The sequence below is a fragment of the Pogoniulus pusillus genome, chromosome 6 (assembly GCF_015220805.1).
Source record: "Pogoniulus pusillus isolate bPogPus1 chromosome 6, bPogPus1.pri, whole genome shotgun sequence".
Classification (NCBI taxonomy): domain Eukaryota; kingdom Metazoa; phylum Chordata; class Aves; order Piciformes; family Lybiidae; genus Pogoniulus; species Pogoniulus pusillus.
The window spans coordinates 21,001,996-21,022,367 of NC_087269.1; the positions used below are offsets into that span (position 1 = coordinate 21,001,996).

The following is a 20,372-nucleotide window of genomic DNA, read 5'->3' on the forward strand; positions in this document are numbered from 1 at the left end:
TGCTGCTGCAGCTTCGCCTGTCGTCCCCCAGCTGCTGTTTTGGCTACTGCTGCTTTGCTGCTTCGCCGCCACTTGACCCCTCCCCATCTCCCTTAAGGTTATTGTATTTTTTATTTCTTTTTTTCCTTCTTTCTTTCTCTAGTTATTATCTCTCTTTATATTGTTATACTTATACTATAAGAAAATACAATTTCATCTTTCCCTGACTTTCAAAAAAAGGGGGGTTTGTGTGGTGAATTTTCTTCCCAGGGGAGGGATCAGCCCAAACCCAGGACACCAGGGCTAGTTCAGGTTTCAACAGGGCAAGCTGACTGCTATCCACCACCCACTGTCCCACAAGAGAGTACACTGCCAGACTCTTCTTGTCTGTAGGAAGTGGAGAGCCCTGGCAAGCTGGGATTGCAGCTTCTGTGGTTGCCAGGAACAGGCAGAGCAAGGGGCAGACATCCCTGCCAACTGCAGCAACCCCATGGAGATTCATACATTCTCCTTTTGCAGGAGAAAGATGGCTTCCCAAGTTTGAGGCATGAAACCCTGCATCACAAACATGACTGTTTTGCTCTTCCTGCCATCCTAAAGCACAGACCATGGTGCCTGTGACCTGGTTACCTGAGGCTGATGATCACGGTCCTGTAGATTTGAGCCCAGTGGCCTCACCCTTGTCCTCTTGCCTCACTTGCCTTCCCCCCAAAAAAGTGGCAACACAAAATGCCACTCCACAAGATCCCCACCAAACTTAACACTTCACTGCATAGCACACTAAAGAGTGTAGCACTAATGAGAGCTGTGATACAGCTCATTTCCAGCTTTAAGTCTACAGAGCCTATTTGTTAACTATTGTAGAATACCAATGATTAAGATATTTGAAATACATTTACAGTGGTCTTGTAATAGCAGCAATACTCTGCACCAAATACAGAGGGAAAAAATGTCTCAGCAAAGTGAAAAATGCTGGAAAAGAGGTATTTAGCTTCTGATTGAAAAAAAATACATTCATCTCATTTTCACAATATTCTTGAACTGAAATGGTGTCAGCACTCACAACTGCAAGCCAAATTGTTTCTTTGACAAAGAGGAGAAGCATCATAACTTTGTAAATATGGTGCTAGTTTTGTGAAGCAACTTGAAATGCTATTTAAGGGGCGTGAAAATAGAGACAAATATTTCTTAGTGCCAACAGCTATGTTATGAACCATATAAGCAGAAGTCTTAGGCCTAGGTTGCTACCAATAACAACTGCTTCTTCATTTGTGATATTTCAGATCTCTTCCCAATTACATCAGGAGTCAACTCTCATTTTAGTTATCCAGAGTTAGGTGTTAGTATCTTTGTTCAACATCTGCATCTAAGGTACAGAGAGGGTTGACAAAGCATTCTGGAAACACACTATAGCAGAACAAAACGTTTGGTAACCTGGCAGAAAAAAAAATAGATCTCTCCGTTCTATCTCATACTGATGATTATATTCTGCTTTGTTTATAGGAGAAACACATCTTTGTGTGTGTTGGGAACAAGTTGCAGTGTGTTGCTTCAGGATGTGAGTGTTGACAGAGTTCTAGAGTCTCTACTTACTGGAAAAAAGATAGATTGACTGACTGCATCGCCCTGTTCAGAGGCAGAAAACTAATACATCATATGATTCCAAAGTTCCACCTAGTCTCATCTAGAGATATATGAGGCATAAATTCTAGCTCTGTGACATTATACATGGTAACACTGGAAAAGAGCATCCCTGACTTTTCACATCACAGATTCCTGACAATAGTAATGTCTGTGTCCACCTGTCTGGATTATTTTAACAGCGAGGAAAGGACTAACACTGATTTTAGTAGCATGGGAGCCAGACTGGGAGCATTAAGCTGCTCACTAGAAGCACACATGACATTGTGGCTGGATATTCTTGGGCACCCGAGCCCCTGTCATGCTTGACTTGGGCAAGATGGGATAGACACCATTTGGGGAAGAGTTGCCACCCAGGTTGTTTCCCTGTATGTGTTCCATCGTGCAACCTTCTGCTGCTTCTTTCCTCAGCTCATCTAGGCTCGGAGGGAGTTGCTCTTCATGACTGGGTTCCTCCTCCTGTGAACAAGAAGAAAGTGTGACCTGCAGTGTTAGCAAGCTACCAAGACATCTAGCAACGCTCTTGGAGAGGCACAAGTTGTGTGTGATACTTATATATTCTTCCACATACTTCCAGAAATCAGTACAAACCTGCCTATTAAAGACTCAATATACTGCTTGCTGCACTACACTGATGAATGCACATTCCAGCATTAGACAAACAAGGGAAGATTCATCCCTTTTCACCCTCTACGAGAACATTTACAGAAACTACCAGCTCAGGAGGCCAGTTGTCCCGAGGCCAACGTGTTTTATTTGAGGCAAAGAACGTGTTAAGTACCTCTGCCTTTTCCTCATCTCTAGTTACTACATTCCCCTCCTTGTCCAACAGAGAACAGAGGTTATCCTTGCCCCTCTTTTTGCCATTAATATATTTATAGAAGCATTTCTTATTGTCATTCACAGCAGTGGTCAGTCTAAGATGTAACTGGGCTTTTGCCTCTCTAATTTCCTTCCTACATGGCTTGGCAACATCTCTATTTTTTCCCCGAGTTACCTCCCCCTCTTTCCAAAGGTGATATGCCTTCTTTTTTTTTCCCTTAATATCTTCAGAAGTCTCTTGCCCATCCAGGCTGGTCATTCCTGTTGACTCCACTTTTGGCACATCAGGACAGACTGTTCCTGCACCTTCAAGATTTCTTTCTTTCTCCTGGACCCCTTTGTTTTTAAGGGCTATTTCCCAAGGTACCCTCCCAGTTAGTTCCTTGAGCAAGTCAAAGTCCGCCCTTCAGAAGTCCAGTGTGGATGTTTCATTGGTGCCCCTCCTAGCTCCACTGCATATTGAAAATGTTATTATTTCATGGTCACTGCACCCCAGACCCCAGTCTCTGACCACCACATCTCCTAACAGCCTTCTCTATTCGTAAATAGCAGGTCAAGTAGAGCCTCACTCCTGGTAGGCTGGCACAGCAGCTGTGTCAAGAAGCTATTCTCCATACTCTCTAAGAACCTTCTAGACTGCCTCCTCTCTGCTGTGTTAAGTTCCCAGCCAATACCTGGCAGGGTAAAGTCTCCTACAAGAACAAGGTCTGGTGATCTTGAAACATCCTGCAGCTGTTTATAGAATAATACATCCACCTCCTCTTCCAGGTTGGGTGACCTGTAACAGACTCCAACCAGTACGTCACTCTTATTGGTCTGCCCTCTGATTTTTGCCCACAGGCACTCAATCCACTCATCACTGGTCTCAAGCTCCATGGCATCAAGAGCTTCCCTAATATGCAAGGCCACCCCTCTACCCCTTCTCCCTCTCCTCTCTTTCCTGAAAAGCCTGTATCCATATATTGCAGTGCTACAGTCATGTGAGTCATCCCACCACGTTTCTGTGATGGCAACTATGCCATAGCCTCCCTGTTGCACCAGCTTCCAGGTCATCCTGCTTATCACCCATACTGCATGCATTTGTGTACATGTATTTCAACTGGGCTGCTGGTTTCACCCCTGACCCTGGCTTACCACTCTCAGCTTCCTCTCTGGAGAGCCTGCTTCCACCACCTTCCTCTCCTCAAATCTAGCTTAAAGCCCTCTCAATGAAGAATAAGTAGGTACAAAGCAAATGAACACAAGTGAATTGCATCCACAAGGCTTCAAAGGAGCTAGAAGATGCATTTAAAGGTATCAAGGTTAACTGGGGGGACATGAAAGCAAAAGGCTTACTTTGCTGGAATAGAAAAGGCTTGATCATACAAAATGTTGACTCTGCTCAACCATATTTTCTTATGTCAAGGGAGGATTGGAAAAGCAAAGGCCCTTACACACAGCAAGGCTGGTCACCAACTCTGAAGCTGATTCATATGCATGTTGGATGGCTACCAACCTTGATAATGCTATCCACTCGTTTGCTCAACAGGTCTTTCCTTTTCAACTTGTTTCTTTCTGACACATCTAGCTTGCTCACCACTGCATCAATCTTCAAGCCAACGCTGTTTATGGACCGTTCCAGCTGCAGCACACGTTGCAGGATGCTGGAGAGGGTAGATGTTGACAGTATTTGCAAGCTTTTTCTTTTGGTGAGCAGTAGGATTTGCAGCAGACAATGGACCAGATCTCAAGCAGGAGTGAATGCTACACATCAGATAATTGATTCATGCCCACTAGAGACATAAGTCTCTGCTGCACTATGTTTTCATCTGTAATCAGTTTTTCTGCACAGGATGAATATCAACCAGTTTAGATCACAGACCAGCCACAATATAATTCCAATAATTCTTGCACCTGCCTCTCATTTTTTATGGCATTGTGTGGATTGCTCAGTGTTTCTCAGCAGTAGAATCAGGATCTCCTGATTCTCTGTGCTGTATTTATTCCATGCTCCTCCTGTGGAAGGAACAACCAAGTACTGCTATCAGATCTGGAGGAGAAAGGCCAACTAGCCCATAACTCAAGAATATTTATTCTCATAGGACCTTCAGTAAAGGCATCCAATTCCCCTGGCTCAGTTATCCGGGCTACTTTCCAACCTGAAACATGACAGCATATTGCCTGTGGCCAGCTGATAGCTCCAGAGGTTATTGAAACCCAAATGTGTTAACCAAATCTTTCAGAGGAACAAGCAAATTACAGCTGTCCCAGTTCTCTCCCAACATTGTCGTTTACATGTGTGCAGGATAAAAGGGGCCAAGATCTTACTGAAACTGCTTAGCAGCAATGTAAACAGTTGCACCAGGGAAAGTAGCAGAGAATCAGAGCCCTCATTTGCAGAGGGATTACACTACTGCCAGCACAAACATACACTTGGAACTCTTCTTTCGAGACCCAGCTGTCCTTTCTGATGTGGTTATTTCTTGCTTCCCTGTAGGTCAAGTTCTCACCCAAGTTGTCACCATAGGATTTCCCCAAATTTTCAATCTCTGTATTCAGAGCAACCTAGAAAATAGATAAAGACATTCCTGCACAGTTGCATACTAAGTTTGTGTCAGCTTCACTGTGAATAACACAGAGCTTCACAGGCAATGATATACTGAGCTGCTATTCAGGCAGAGTTGAAGCTGTATTTGGGTTACCAGAGCTGAACTTCTACTTGAGTTTACACCACAAGCCCAAAGAATCCTGCAGCTGTTTTGGAGTGAGCTCTATCAAACACAGGGTTTTTTTCCTTTAATCTTTTATTTTCTTTTACCTTTTTCTCCTCTAGGTCATGCTTCATCTGCTGTTGCTCCTCTTCATCAAGGATGTGGTTGCCATCTTTGTCAAACCTGCAGAAGGCTGCTGTGATCTCATGGTCTGCATGCCCCAGTCTGCAGAAGAATAGAAAGAAAAAGCTCCAAGCTCTGAATTACACTGTTAAGTTTTAACAGCAGGAGCACCCCTTTTGAAATCAGTGTATTGTTTCCTTCTGCTAGTGACAGACTGAAACATCCCAAACGAGAGAGAAACATAAACCTGTTTAAAACAGGAGATTAAACATGTGAGGAAAGATATTTTTTTGAGCCTTATGTTGCCCAGAACTGAGGTAACTCCTCTCCCAGTTTGCAGGCAATTCACACAGAATGCAAATTGCCTGTATTACCAAGCAAATGGGTTAAGTGGGTTATCCCTTGAGCTGGCTCACTTACTCCTTCAAGCTGTTCTTAAAGTCTTCAAAGTCTAGTTCCTTTGTTCCACTCTGCAGTGCTTTCTGCACATCAGAAATCCGCTCCTTCTTCAGCTTCAGCCTCGTGAGTGTCCGGTTGTAACTCTGTTAACCGGAGGCGCAAATGGACACAGAATCATGTAGAAGAGTGAAAAATAGGGCGGAGTAGACAATGCAATATGGGTCTGTAGATCCTAGGTAATATTTCCAGAAGCATAACTACAACACTGCTGAATCAGCTCACCTCTAAGCTAGGATTGCACCTTCAAAGCAACACTGACATGGTAGCCAGAGGCCCCATGAGAAAGTTTGACCTCTGCTTTGCTCCTCCCAAATCTCCCTTTATCTGATCTAAGAGTCATCAGCTGTTTAAGATAATTAGTCCCATAGCACAAAGAGTTGTTACATTCTGACACCTTTTCTGGAATTTGCCCATGGGAAGCCCAGCTATAACCTTCTAGGTTTGCAGCACTGTGACATGCTCAGCTTCACAAAATAGGACATATCTTTCCATTGATCAAAGTACACTTTATCAAAGACTGAAAGAGCTTTGTCTAGATACTATCCTGGGAAGAAATGTCTCTCAAAAATGCTACCAGCATGCTCTAGTAACTAGATTCCTCTAAACCCTGCTTTCTCATCTTCCCATTGCCATACGATCTGGCAGATTAACTTCTCCCAGAAAGAAATTGTGATTCCAACATATACCAAGAAGGTGGACCTGGAGTTGGCAGCCTCTGTTTCTCTCTAGTAAATTTCATGTAGGTCAGGGACTTGCAGAAGATGCTTCAGAATTTAAATAGGAAGTACCACACCTTTCACTATTCATCACCTGCTTCAAGATGTCTGAGAGCTGCAGCTCATCCTTCTGGCTTGAAAGCTCCTCCTTGACTTCAGAGTAGGTGTCATTGATGATAGCCAGAAACATGTTCTAGAAAAAGGGGGAGAAGAGAGATAAATAACCATGAGGCATCTTGTTCACTCCAGGAGCTGAGTAAGAAAGAGTCAGGAATAGATGTGCAGGACTTATTTAGACAAGAAACTGTTTCCACTTGGGATATCCCTTGGGCAAATTAAAATGGGTGAAGAGAATGTCCACTTCAGCCACACAGTGATTCATCACTAGGAAGGACATCCATCCAGTTAAAGGAATGGATCAAAGTATGTTTATTTCCCACAATCTTTGTTAGCTGCTCCTTCAAGATCTTAGGTTACATTTGCATTCCTAGCACTGGGTGTTTAACCTGGTCATTATGAGAATCCCTCCGCATCCATTGCCTACTAAGCCAGACACTGGCCCCCATGCTTTATTTGCTACTTTCTACACAGCAGCTGAACAGACCTCCTTGAATTCAGCGACCACATCAGTTGTATTCCCAGTCAGTTCTGGTGTTTGCCTCAAAGGATCTGAGTGTGGCACTTAATCACCCTCAAATCCTCAATTGCAGTGACATGTGCTTTGCCCACTTTGGTCTATTTGCACTGCAGAGTTATCATAACAGAAAGTGTGTCTAGCTCAGAGATTGTCAGGAGGGGCCTCTCAAGCACTGCTGACAATACTAGGGCGAGGAGGGCTTCCTTGCTTACCAGGAGCACAAAGAAAACAAAGAACACGTAGGTGACGAAGTAAATGGGCCCAAGAACCCTGTTGGCATTGTCAATGGAATTGTAGTCAAAATCACCAAGAATGATCCGAAACTGAGTGAAGCTGGAGGAGAGAAAGAGCGAAGTCACACAAAGGCACATACACTCTCTTACATCCTCAGACAGTTCTGAGGTGAACTCTGAACATGCCTGCAGCCCAAATGGTCACAGGCACAACCAAGAGCAGGATTTGAGTCACTTGATTTGACCAGCAAGTTGACTGTATCTGTAGTACCCCAGGTGAACTGATCTGGTTAGAGCAAAAGCTAGCTGCAAAATAAAGCATGGTTTTCAGACAAACTTCTGTTGGCCCAAAGTGTGTTTTGGTTTCAAAAGAAGTTCCAAGCAAAACCAAAACAAAACCAGCCTGAATTTTCCCTTATAAAGGCATACAACTCACTGAAGCCTTCTCTTGCAAGAGAGTTCATGAGACTAGCTAGGAGACTGGACAATGCTCTTTAATCTTTTGCAAGTTGTAGCCCCTGTGAAGCAAGTTGAAGCCTATTGACCAGAATTTTGCTTATCTCAGTTATCTCTCATAAACACCTTAAAGTTGGGGCTTGGGTGCCAGAGATCTGTGGAACACAGGCTGAAGACCGCTGCTGTAGAAGATACCTCCCTTAACACCGCACATTGCCTGAGCAGGCTTGTGGACTGAAGGATTGTCTGAGATTAGGTATCTTAACTCACTTCTCAAACACCCCTTTCTGTGCAATCACATACATTCATTGGTCATCTCCCAAGTTAGGTATCTTCAGAGGTCACCGTTGGCACCTGATCAAAAATTATTTGGTGAAGAAAAAAAAAAGGAGGGGGTGTGAAGGGAAAAACTGAGGGGGAGGAAGGGAAGGAAAAATGGGGGGGTTGGGTGAAGGGAAGGGAAAAAACCGAGGAGGAAAAGGGAAGGGAAAAACGGGGGGGAAAGGGAAGGAAAAAACGGGGGGGGAGGGAAGGAAAAAACGGGGGGGGAGGGAAGGAAAAAACGGGGGGGGAGGGAAGGAAAAAACGGGGGGGGAGGGAAGGAAAAAACGGGGGGGGAGGGAAGGAAAAAACGGGGGGGGAAGGGAAGGAAAAAACGGGGGGGGAGGGAAGGAAAAAACGGGGGGGGAGGGAAGGAAAAAACGGGGGGGGAGGGAAGGAAAAAACGGGGGGGGAGGGAAGGAAAAAACGGGGGGGGAGGGAAGGAAAAAACGGGGGGGGAGGGAAGGAAAAAACGGGGGGGAAGGGAAGGAAGGAAAAAACGGGGTGGGGAAGGGAAGGAAAAAACGGGGGGGGGAAGGGAAGGAAAAAACGGGGGGGGGAAGGGAAGGAAAAAACGGGGGAGTGAAAGAGAAGGGAAGGAAAGGAAGGGAAGGCTGTGTCTGCATTTGTACTTTGTAGGAATCTGGGAATGTTTTCTAGGTCTAGGGAAGAGGAATATGGTATTGCTTCCTTTTCTTTGGTTTAAATTGTCCCAATTTAGTGATGTTGAATTGCCCCTTTACAGTAAAAAAATCAGGTCTATATCTTTTGCTTTGAGAAATCATAGAATCATATAATCAACCAGGTTGGAAGAGACCTCCAAGATCATCCAGTCCAACCTATCCCCCAGCTCTAGCCAGTCAACTAGACCATGGCTCTAAGTGCCTCATCCAGTCTTTTCTTGAAAACCTCCAGGGATGGTGCCTCCACCACCTCCCTGGGCAGCCCATTCCAATGGGAAATCACTCTCTCTGGGAAGAACTTCCTCCTAACATCCAGCCTATACTTAATCTTATTCAGGCTATTATGCAACATATTTTAGAAAACTTCATGCTGAATTTGTATTGAAATCAGAATATTATATGACTACCAATTTTGAGAGATGAAGGACAGCTGCTATCTTGTATTTTCTAAATAGTATAAAAAATACTTTTCTGACATTTTCATTTTAGTATTCAAAACTACCATCTTGATAAGATAAATGCATCACTTCTGTGAAAGCACTGTGACAAACCCCAGTATTCCTCCCAAATTTTTGTTTGAATTAAACTGCATTATCTGTTGATGAACAGAAAAAAAGATAGCATGCAGCTGTTGTGCAGACACTGAAATAATGCAATCAACAATTGTTATTTGGGAGTGAGAATTTCAACATTTCCAAGCTTCTGCCTGGGGTCTTCCTTACTGAAAAATAAACTAAAAGAAAAAACAAATCAGAACTGAGCCTACCTCAAAACACTTGTTGTAAACTATATAGTCCTTGCCACCAGAAGTACAAAGAATTTTAACCTAGCAAGGCCTAAAGCCATCTCCTGGTGTATAAACCCTCACATTTTCCAAAGTCTGTCACAGTCAGTGCCATTCTACTACCTTTACAGGCCCAGAGCAGGTGAGAAGGTGACAAATAGTCTTGCAGAACAGAAACTAAGTTATCAGATCAGCTGCAATGCTTTTCTGCAGAAAGACATTAAGCCACTCTGCATGCTGAGTACCCTTGATGTACTTAACTCCACAATGAGGGAAAGCTGTTTAGGCTTCAACAAATTGAAACTTCTAACTAAATATTCCCATGTAAAGGTTGGGATGTCTGTTGAATCCTTGTGGATGTCCAATGAATTGTAAGTCTGCAGGGAGTTTCAGTTTGGTAGGATCAGTGACTCACAATCCTACTGATAAACACCAGACAAGCAGAAATCTCTCTGTAACTCTCAGTTTTCTTTTGTCAATGAAGGTGTTGCAGCTGGAGGACAGTGAGCAACTTATTAACCATTGTGGCTTTATTACAGATGAGATACAGCAAGTGTCTGATTGATACTGAGATTTCCAGTTGTGGAGAATTTGGAAGCAGTTAAAGTTACTTTGATGAAATAATGAAAACATGGTTCTGGCTTATACACTTACATGCATTTAACAAAGGTACTGAAGTTTTCCACTTGTGTCCCAAAAAGAAGGTAACCCAGCTGAGCATAGGCAAAGAAGACAATGAAGAACATAATGGCAAAGCCCAGGATGTCCTTGGCACAACGTGCCAGTGTGGAGGAGAGCTGGGTCATTGTTTTGTTAAAGCTAATATATTTGAATATCTGCAAGAAGAATAAACAGGGGCAAAATTAGGCCAAACCATAAGCTGAGTCAGTCTTGCATATGTACATTCTTATTAAGACAAGAGGTTCACTATAGTACCAAAGCACTGAGAAGACAGCCAGGCTAGGGGAATGGTGACTTAGTATTCAGAATATTTGCCTCAGATGTGCCACTGTCTTCCTGTGGGACCATAAACCTGTGATTTTGTTCCCTGTGTCAAAGGAAAATATAGAGGGACTGCTATAAGGACAAATGTCTTGAGGCTAATGTGGCTTTACACCACACCAAGAGTTTTTGGTTGAAATGCAAAGGTCCCACCAAGAGATAGGTCATTTCCAGATGTTGGGTGGCCATCACAAAAAAAAAACCATTGTTTGGCAGATTATCTTTCAAAATATTAAGCAGTACAGAATGGGTAAATTTGCATTTTACTCAGGATAGAGGGATAGAAGAGTCTACTCCCGTGCTATCAAGGGGAAGAGGTCTGAGACTGGAGGCCTGGCACTAGGCAGATCCCATACAATACCTTGATCCAGGCAAAAAATAAGTTGACTGCATTCATATTGTTGTACTGCGTCTGCCAGAATGCCAGAAACTCAAAGTCTGCATAGGTGTCAGGATGCTTCAGCAGCTCTCCCAATAGTCTGTTCACCTCAGTGGTGCGAAAGATGTGAAACCCAATAGCAATGACGGAGAGCTGCAAAGAGGAAGAGTCAGCAGTGACCACTATGCTGTCCACAGAAATTAGTGCTGCAGATTGTTTTTGTATCACACTTCACAACTGCAGTCTATTGTTTGCAGACCAGTTTTAACATTTTGAATGATGCCCTGACTTCACAGTCTGTCAGGCACCACTAAGGAAAGAATCTTCTAAACAGCTATAAGAGAATGTGTGCATTTACTCTGCAAGTTCATTTTGCTAGCAGAGCAAAACATGCATCAGCTTTTGTTTTATCTAGACCAGTTTCCCCATTCCTTCGTTCATTTTAGGTCTTTTTTCAATCTGCCACTGCCCCATCTCCCCCCAAAACAGTGCACAAAGAGCCTCACCAGAATGACAACCACATCCAGGATATTCCAGATGCTAGCGAAGTACTGAAGCTTGTGGATGCGCAACTCCAAAATCTCCTCTACCACATAGTAGAAGATGAAGACACAGAAGATAATTTCACAGGCAACAATGAAGAAGTCCCATGCACTGACATATCGTATAAGCTTCACTGTCCGAATTTGCCAGGAGGGAATGGCACCACCAGTGGCTGGAAACTCAACAACTAACCTTGAAGGAAACAAGAAAACTCTGATAATTACAAACAGGAGGATGGAGGCTCTTGGATAATTTTGAGAGGCATCAAACCTTTGCATCCAGCAAACCATGAGTGGTTGTGCATGTATTTATGCAGCCTTATGTCTGCTGCTTCACTATCCATGAGAGGGAAAGGTAAAAGATGAAGAGAGGTGTATCTGGTTATTTTATCAGGAAGACCATGGCTTTTTAATAATCCATACAACATCTACTGACACCACTCAGTCCTATTGCCTTGGTGGATCATATAGAAATTTTGCATTTTAAGACACTGTGGCATCAAGAAGCAAGAGGCAGAGGAACTTTGAGTAGGACTCTGCTTACCTCAGAACACAGAACAGATTGATGTTTGCATTATACACAGAGAAATCAATGAAGACAACTCGTGTCCCCCGATCCAGCCACAGCTTCTCTTTCAAGACTTGCAGCGCTTCAGCACTCTCCTCTCTGGTCATCTTGAGGTCTATATAGTATCCTCCCCCACTGTAACTAGTTAGTCTTCCCCAGTGAGATGAGCCACTCAGCTCCTCCTCAGAATGGTACCTCCACCTGCAATAGACAAGCTGTAAGCAAAGGCATCACCACCTTAGGCCTGGATGTGAACTGGTAGCTGGGAGAAATTAGACTCCATCTTCAAAGGACAGAGCAGCTTCTAACTAAAGAGCTGGCACTTCACTTTGATTCCAGACCTGAGCCTGTATCATCTTGTTATTACTGTTAGATTTCTGATCTAGTACTTCCTGGCAGTGACACAACATAAGATACTACGGGGAAAAAATTCTGTAGGTTGGTTGGCTGTGCCACAGTCTTGTTTGCATAGAGGTTACTCCCCAAATCTGCTGGACTGCTCTCTACCGCAGTGCACGCAAGCCTCTGCTTAGAACACACTTGCCTATTTCCTGATGAACAATAGCTTCTCCTTCGCTGCAGTTACTAAACTGCAGCTACTTCACATTATTACAGAGAAATAAGTTTTCAAGATTAAAGAGTTACACCTTTTTCCCTCTGGCTCCTGAAACCCAGGAGGGAAGCCAATAGCATCATCCATTTGATAGATCTGGTGCCAAATTTTTGCTCACCCTCTTAAAAGCAGCCAACATTTTCTGCCTAATTCTCCACTGGAGAATGGTTTTCATAACAGGTCCCACTCTGCCACTCATTGTGTTGTGTTTTTCCTCAAGCAGACACTTGGCCTTATTGATAGGCAAAAATTATTTGCTACTTTTGACTACAAGGAAAATTCCAGCCTCAGATGAGAGAGTCAACCCTAGCATTCTGTGGCTCAGCTGATATTATTTTAACTAAAAGAGACTAGTTTGGATTTTCTAATCCTGAACAGCAGAGGATGTACTTACGCGGTTCCATTGATCAGCCCAAAGGAAACCCTTTCCTCCTTGTCTTCTGAGTATACATCATAGCAACCTGAGATTTCCTCCTTGAAGTCATCATGGACCACACAAGAATTGTTCTTCACCTTCAGTTGTCGCATGCGTGGGACACCCAGCAGCAAGTTCTCATAATAGATGTATGACTGGGTGCTGTGTGCTGCTAGGGACTCATTGTTGTACCACTTTGTCCAGTACAGATTATCCAGAAGGGGGCCTTGTGCATACTGCAAGAGAGGGAGAGAAGAACAATGTCTTCATAGCCCACACAGAAGAAGAATTTTCTTAGCCTGGGCTTTGAGATAGTAAGACCTAATCCAACCCGCTCTGCTCCTCAAGATGAAAAGTAACAGAAGCTTGTGCTGGATGTATGCTAAGGAGGGGCAAGACCAGGGCTGGTGGTTGAAGACAGATGCTGGGCAGCAGGGTTATTGTTTGCTCCTCACATGCCTGTAATACAGCTGCTGCACCTTGGATTAATGAAGGGACAAGAGGTCTACAGATCTCTTTGTCCATTCCGCTTCAATGAGCACAAGTGTTAAGGAATTGCCTTGGCGTGAGGTGTGAATTATGAAAAGAGTATGGCTCAGTGTCTTGGAAACCATGGGAGGAAAAACAATAGTGCCACAGTTAGATTTGTCTTTCTATTGTATTACAGTACAGCAAACTCACAATCTCTGGCTGACTGTCACAGATAAGTGCTTGCAATATCTCAACAGCATTCACAGTGTTCAGTTCTTTGATGGAAATGTGTTAGAGCCCAGACATCATTTTGCTTCCTCATTTGATGAAAGTCAGTGCAAATTTTAATCTTTCTTCTTCATAAAAATAAATCTGAAGATCAGACCAGCCCAGGCATGAATGAAAGGCAGCTCCCACAATTGCCTATGAAAATGGACATGTGTCTGTTACTAAGACACCAGCAAAAAGACACTGGACTCAAAGCCATTTCTACTACAAGAAAACCTGGAGTAAATCCCTTAACCTTTCCAGGCCAGTACTCCCTTATCAGTGCAATGAGCACAATATCACAGTGACATGGGTTAGGAACTTTCTCCCCCCTCATTACTGAAATTTAGCAGACTAGCTCAGACAGCTTGGAAGTAAGATGAAGCTATATTTACAGCAAAGCAAAATTTACAAGCATATATACACACAATATATTTAGAAGTAATTACAATTATATACAAATTAGAAACAATACAAAAAATCCAAACTCGCTCCTGGATAAAGGAAACTGCCCAGAAGAGGCTCAAAGCTATCCCCTCCTTCTCCCTCTACTTTCCCACACAAACAAAACAACCAGCAAAGCTTACATTGCTTTCTGTTAGCCAAAATTAGTAGAAAAGATATTAGAGTTAGAAGGAAGCAAATAGATTCATCATCTCAGACCAGAGTGGGACAAATTGTTGACATTTTGGCTTTTTATCCCTCTCAGCAAACCAACAAACAGTACAGACTTCATCATTATTTTCTTTATACAACTAATGATCTCATTTCTCTCATTAAAATATTCCAGTTTGACTCAAACCAGCACACCGCAGTTTCTTTTTGTTATGTCCTGCCTGTTTAGCTGCAAAGTTACTGGGGAATGGCCTTTCCTGGGCATATCACAGTATCACAGTATCATCAGGGTTGGAAGAGACCTCACAGATCATCAAGTCCAACCCTTTACCACAGAGCTCAAGGCTAGATGTAACAGTTGAGCCAATATTCTGGCCACAGTGCTCAGAGGGATAAATTATATTATAAATCACAGTATATTCTGCATGCAAATTGTATTGTAACTGATGCTAGAAGGTGACAAAAGCTTGTGGCAGGAAAATGCCTTGCAGAAATCCCTATGTAGTGCATTCAGAGGCAATTGAATATCCTGTTCTAGCTGAGGTTTCCAAAGTTCTCCATGCTGAGCCAGTTTTGTACTCACCACCCAGAAGTCAGCCATACTGCCAATGGACTGGAAGGAGACACGATTATCTGATGAGGTCTGCAGGAAGAGCTCAGACATCACTTTGGTATAGTAATAGGCATTGGAACTTGTCATTCCATATGTCACTAAAAGAAGAGATGAGAGAAGAGTTATTCCTTAATCTGAATATTAGATTCTGATACTTATATATTCACTCCCTGTGTGGCTTATACAACCATGGGTAAGGTGAGCAAGGCACAAGAGAGGAAGCCTTGGGAACTCTGAATTCTATTACTTTCTGCTTCTTAGAGATTTAGAAATATATCTGTTGTACCTTCCAGAACTTAATCTGTGCAGCTGACAAACTATAAAAGTTTAGAAGCCAGAGAAGACCACCAGATGATGGAACTGGGGAACATCTGAGTTACAACTTTTATGCTCAGACAAAATTTCCAAAGGAAATTTTCTGTCTCAGGACAAAGTTCATGATCTGTATTTTGAAATTCTGAAGTGAAGCCATGAAGGTACAGAGACTACCTTATTTTCCCAAGTGGAAAGCTACAGGTAAATTTTTCTCTACCAAGAAACCTCAAACAGAAGCATGCTCTAACTTCCATGAAGATGTTGCAACTCTCCAGTGCTCCTTCCTATAGAATAACATCTGTCACGGTGATTGCTAAGAAGATCTCCTGCTCTTGATAGGGCATCATGAAAATAAAGCAGCTGACATTCAAGGACATGTACCCCATTCCCCAGCCCCCCTTCTGGATGAGTCAGTGTGTGACCACTCATACACCTGTGCACATGTCTTGGTTCTTTAGAAAAGATACTGAAGCACTGTCTCCCTGGGCCAGTGTGATAGCAACAGGCTGATATTGTCTGTCTTTCTCTCCTGCCATAGGGTCCATGAAATATAATCCTCTCCACTGTCCCATACCACAGGTGCTCATTTGTGATAATGAATGAACCTTCCCAAAACAAAACACCAGCCTTTGTTCTACCCACACAAAGTCCATCGCCATTCAGTACAGGGACACATTAAATCCACCAAAGAACAACAGTATGAGCTGTCACCTGCTTTATTACCTCAGCCACCCCTCCAGTCTTGGAGGAGAGAATCTCACTGAACCTAGTGTCTTTGATCCCAGGAAGTTTCTAGAGTTGTTCGATGAGTCCTAAACATTTGTTGTGAAACTAAGACCCTGGGCAAGTTCTCCCAGGACCATGGAGTCAATGGCTAGGACTGATCAGAAAATATTGCATAAACCTACTTAACATCAATTAGATCTAGAGCAATAATCAGTTATTTTACTTCTGTGTGCAGCAGCTATTTGATAGGTTAATAGCACATCTGCTGCACTGAGTGTACATACAACAAATTAAACACCTACAGAGAGAGGAGGCCTAACAATAAAACCTCACATTATTCCCCTCATGCTGCACACAGAAAGGACACCCATGAGATGTGACAGCTACTTACATAGGCAGATGTCCACCAAAAACATGATATAGACTAGCAGCTCTCGCAGTGTGGTCTTCACATAAAGCTCTCTGTTTTCAGCTATATTCTCAGTCAGTGTAGTGCCCCACAGACCTGTTGGGTGTAAAGAAGAAATTGGAGAGTTCTGATGAACGTGAGGCTTTTCACAAAGTGACATTCCCAAAAAATACCATTGGGAGTTGGATTTCTGTCCCTTCTCAGGATAAAACAACTTTCCATTTCATAACTTGATTAAGAGATGTAAAAATGCATTAAATAACCCCTAAAAAGAACCATTCCAGCAAGAACAAAAGATTCAGGGATAACCAAAAATGAAATATGTTGGTTTTCTTGTTTTGCTAAATAATTTACAGATTTAATTCATTATTGATTGATCTTTCATATTTTTTTAATCTTACTTTTTGAAGAAATTTAGTATTTGTTACTGCTGAAACCATAAAATTTAGTATCAGTCATTCATGTGCCAATAGCTCAGCTTGTGCTTCCATAGCAGAGCTGCATCTGACACTAGATTTATGACTTTTTTTTTTTTTTAGTGCATATTGAACCATGTGGCCCAAAATATTTATCCCTGCTTACCCAAAAAATGTTGCAACTTTCTTGTAGATCATAAGACCCAATAAAATAACCCAAATCCATATTTTCAGCGTCAGATTTAAAGCCAGATAACTTTCAGGATGTCTATCAACGGAGCTTTGCTGACTTCAATACAGTTATGCCAACTGCACCAGCTAGCAATTCCATTTCTTCACACAGTGCAAGCAACTCATTAAACATCACCATGGCTGATCAAAAAGAGAAACACTTCCTTTAAAAGGAATGTTGATATTCTGGGTGTGATGAACTACTTGATACCATTAGTGGATTTGTTCTTTTTGTAATGGCTTTCTGTTCTGATTTCTGAAACGCCTCTGAAGTTGAAAGGCATAAGGACTTCCACTTGAAAGCACAGTGCTGAAGACATGTCAATAATACCCATAGTCTTGCTTCTTGCTGCAGCCCCTATAGATTTCAGCCCTGATGCCTTTCCCCAGTAGTATGCAACAATTATCTTTGTTCAAGCTAGGATCAAAGCTGATCAAAGGCCACACATTTGAGGTCCTCTCTGGCAGAGGACAAATCACTTTTTTTTTTTTTTGAGCAAGCAAAAGCAATGTAGTGATCTGTGCACATTTAATTCTGTCCTTTCAATAACTCTTTGGCATCTCAACAGATTAGATAGCTTTTTGCACCATCAGCTGCCATGGCAATTGTTGCAGCATCCACCCTCACTCCTGGACAGACGAACCAGTAGCTAGTTGTGGATATGCCGTGCTAGCAACAGAAATGAGAACCTGGAGTAGATCCTGCACTCATGTACAGGAGAGAACATCCACAACAGAGAAAAACAAAGGGAAACAACTCACTCATCCATTCAGGTCCCTTTTAAATGATCCACTTCATTTCTATATATTTGCCTGTGTCACAAACTTTTAGTAGGGTTATTTGTTTTTCCATGAAACAGGGAACCCCTACTACCCACATGTTGGGCACAGACATTTTCTTCGCTTTGAAAACAGAACTATATTCAGGAACACCTAAATTCAGGGACACTCAAATATCCTTGAAATCTTGTTTCAGAAACTTGCCCAAAATTATGACTGGAAGACCCTGAGGCTGGTCTAGCATCCCTTCAGATTGGCTGACCATGAAACAGCTGAGGTGGCAGGAGACAGGCAGGGACCAGAAGACACAGTGTTGTTTGGACACAGTTTAGAGAGGAACAGACCTGGACAGTAGCATGAGGAGGAGGAGCAGATACTCACTCGTAGTCCAGCCCAGCAGCCAATAAGGACAAGAAAATAACTCAACAAACCAATTATGACCAAAGAGATACAGACACATCATCCCAATAACTGTTTTTTAAGTGGAGAAAAAACAAACAAACAAACAAACCAACCAACCCCAAAACATCACAAACTCTGCTTGGCTAAGTGACTTATCTTTGCTACCTTCATTTTCCATGTAAGCCAGTAAGGTCATTAAATGGAAGGGGAGAGGGAGAACCAGCACTGTTTGGAGAAACACCTAGTAAAGATGCAAAAAAAGGATGAAAATTCTTTAAGGAAAAAGCCCACCTCTCTGTGAGCCTGATAGAGACTTTTGTTTGCTCTGGCCTTTGGATCTCGTCTTCCTAGCTCTGGTCTATCCTACAGCCACCCTATCTGCCAGCCTTGCTGGCAGGACATATTGCTGTAATAATCATAGAAGAAGGAAAAGCTATAGCATCCTGACAGCTATTTTCATTTGCATGTTCCATTTTCAACCCTGGACTCTCCCAAATGGAATTGTGATACTAAAGTATGGATTTGTTTTTTCTTTTGAAGTTTCTTTTCTTTTTAAGTTTCAGTGCCTAGAAGAAAGGCTATCAAAATGAAACAGTAAATGATACACTGCCTCCAAGCAAACTGTAATTACCCACACAGCCCACCCATCATGGCTCTTTGGCCAGGAGACGCCTCTAATGCCTTAGCTTTGGCATGCATGTGAATTTACAGCATTAGACTGTAACTATAATGCCAAATAAGAAAGAACTGAACATAGAGGGACTGTGCAGTTCAGGAGCAGGCTATGCTGTTAGTCACTCACATGTACTATTAGAAGGTACAGCTCTGATGGATATTCGTATCAGTTCTGAAGTTACTACAACAGGGGCCAGTACCACTCCATTTAGAAAACACACAGAGACAGAAACAATCTAATCACCAGAGTGATGGTTCCTCTGGATTCAAGACATTTAATCTCTGTCTAAAGCTCTCCACTGCATGACCCTGAACACATCACTAAGTCTGTCTGTACCTCCTGCCTTGTAGTAAAAGTGAGACAACAGACCCTAGAGCTACAGCTTGGCACATGGAATGAGGATGCTTCTTCCAGGTCAGCCAAAGATGACCTTCAGTGTAATGCTAGTCTGTATTGAGCGAGTTCATGGGCTACATAGACATCAGTGGGTTTCTACTGTCTGCATCTGCATCATTGCATGCTCCTCATACCATCACTCTCCCTAAGGGCTAGTAAATCCTTTCTAGTGAGATGTCAGAGCTTTACCTCGGATGCCTCTGAAGATGCAGAAGCAGCACTTGAGGAAAGGACTTGTCTTCCTGTCCACACATTTGCTCTTTTTTTCCTGGTAGGGCAGTGGATCCCCCACCTCTTCAAAGTTCTCATAGGGATTCTCCAGGATAGACTTGGGGTTGTAGATAGCTCGAATCTTCAAGGAAGTTGAGGGAGAGCCATTGTAAACAGGATTGTCCCAAGCTTTCTTCCCCACTGCCTCAAGTTCATGTTCCTCTGAGGCTGTAAAACGGCTCTCAGCTCTGTTGCTTAGGTGAGACGAGCTCATGACTAGTCACTGCCAGCAAAAGTACTTTCAAACTGGAATTGCGAAGACGGCGTGTTCAGGCTGGAATTGTAAACCAGCAGACTCAGTACCAAAGAGCTTGTTTGCCTGAGCAACCAGGAGAGGGCTCACCGACTGCTTCCCACAGCTCGCACATATCCTCCGTCTCTTTTATACCAGCTCAGCTGGCAACACCTACCAAAGGGATGGCACTTCCCTTGTTAGGAACCACCGCCAACTCTATTATCCCAGCACTCCTGGAAACACCAACACATCCTTCTCAGCCTCCCAATGGAGCTAATAAACCTAGGTGCCGTCCTGGGAAGCGGAGGAGGCAGTCGGGATTTAATGGGACCCCTGAGGCTGGCTACAGCCCGGAGTAGCTACTAGTGAAGCTTAGGTGGGACGCAGGGAGGGCTGGAAGCTCTGTGCAAGCGCCTTTAGGGAGAGGGGCCGGACAGGGAGCCTTTGCTCCTGGTGTCAGGGAAGTCCTGAATAATCCTTGAAGCGC

At 43.1% G+C, this 20,372-nt stretch overlaps 1 protein-coding gene across 1 annotated transcript; it reads right to left on the bottom strand.

The window, feature by feature from the left end:
* Positions 1–949: 949 nt before the first annotated feature.
* PKD2L1 (polycystin 2 like 1, transient receptor potential cation channel) lies at positions 950–19,864 on the bottom strand. Its single transcript, XM_064144809.1, has 15 exons — positions 19,570–19,864; positions 16,462–16,575; positions 15,000–15,127; positions 13,043–13,299; positions 12,012–12,236; positions 11,432–11,660; positions 10,908–11,078; positions 10,199–10,380; positions 7,280–7,400; positions 6,525–6,623; positions 5,676–5,797; positions 5,240–5,357; positions 4,853–4,986; positions 3,938–4,085; positions 950–2,079 (listed from the first exon to the last, which is right to left on the bottom strand). The coding sequence occupies exons 1-15, from the start codon at positions 19,862–19,864 to the stop codon at positions 1,867–1,869; spliced, it is 2,556 nt and encodes an 851-aa protein (XP_064000879.1). The 3' UTR covers positions 950–1,866.
* Positions 19,865–20,372: the final 508 nt, after the last annotated feature.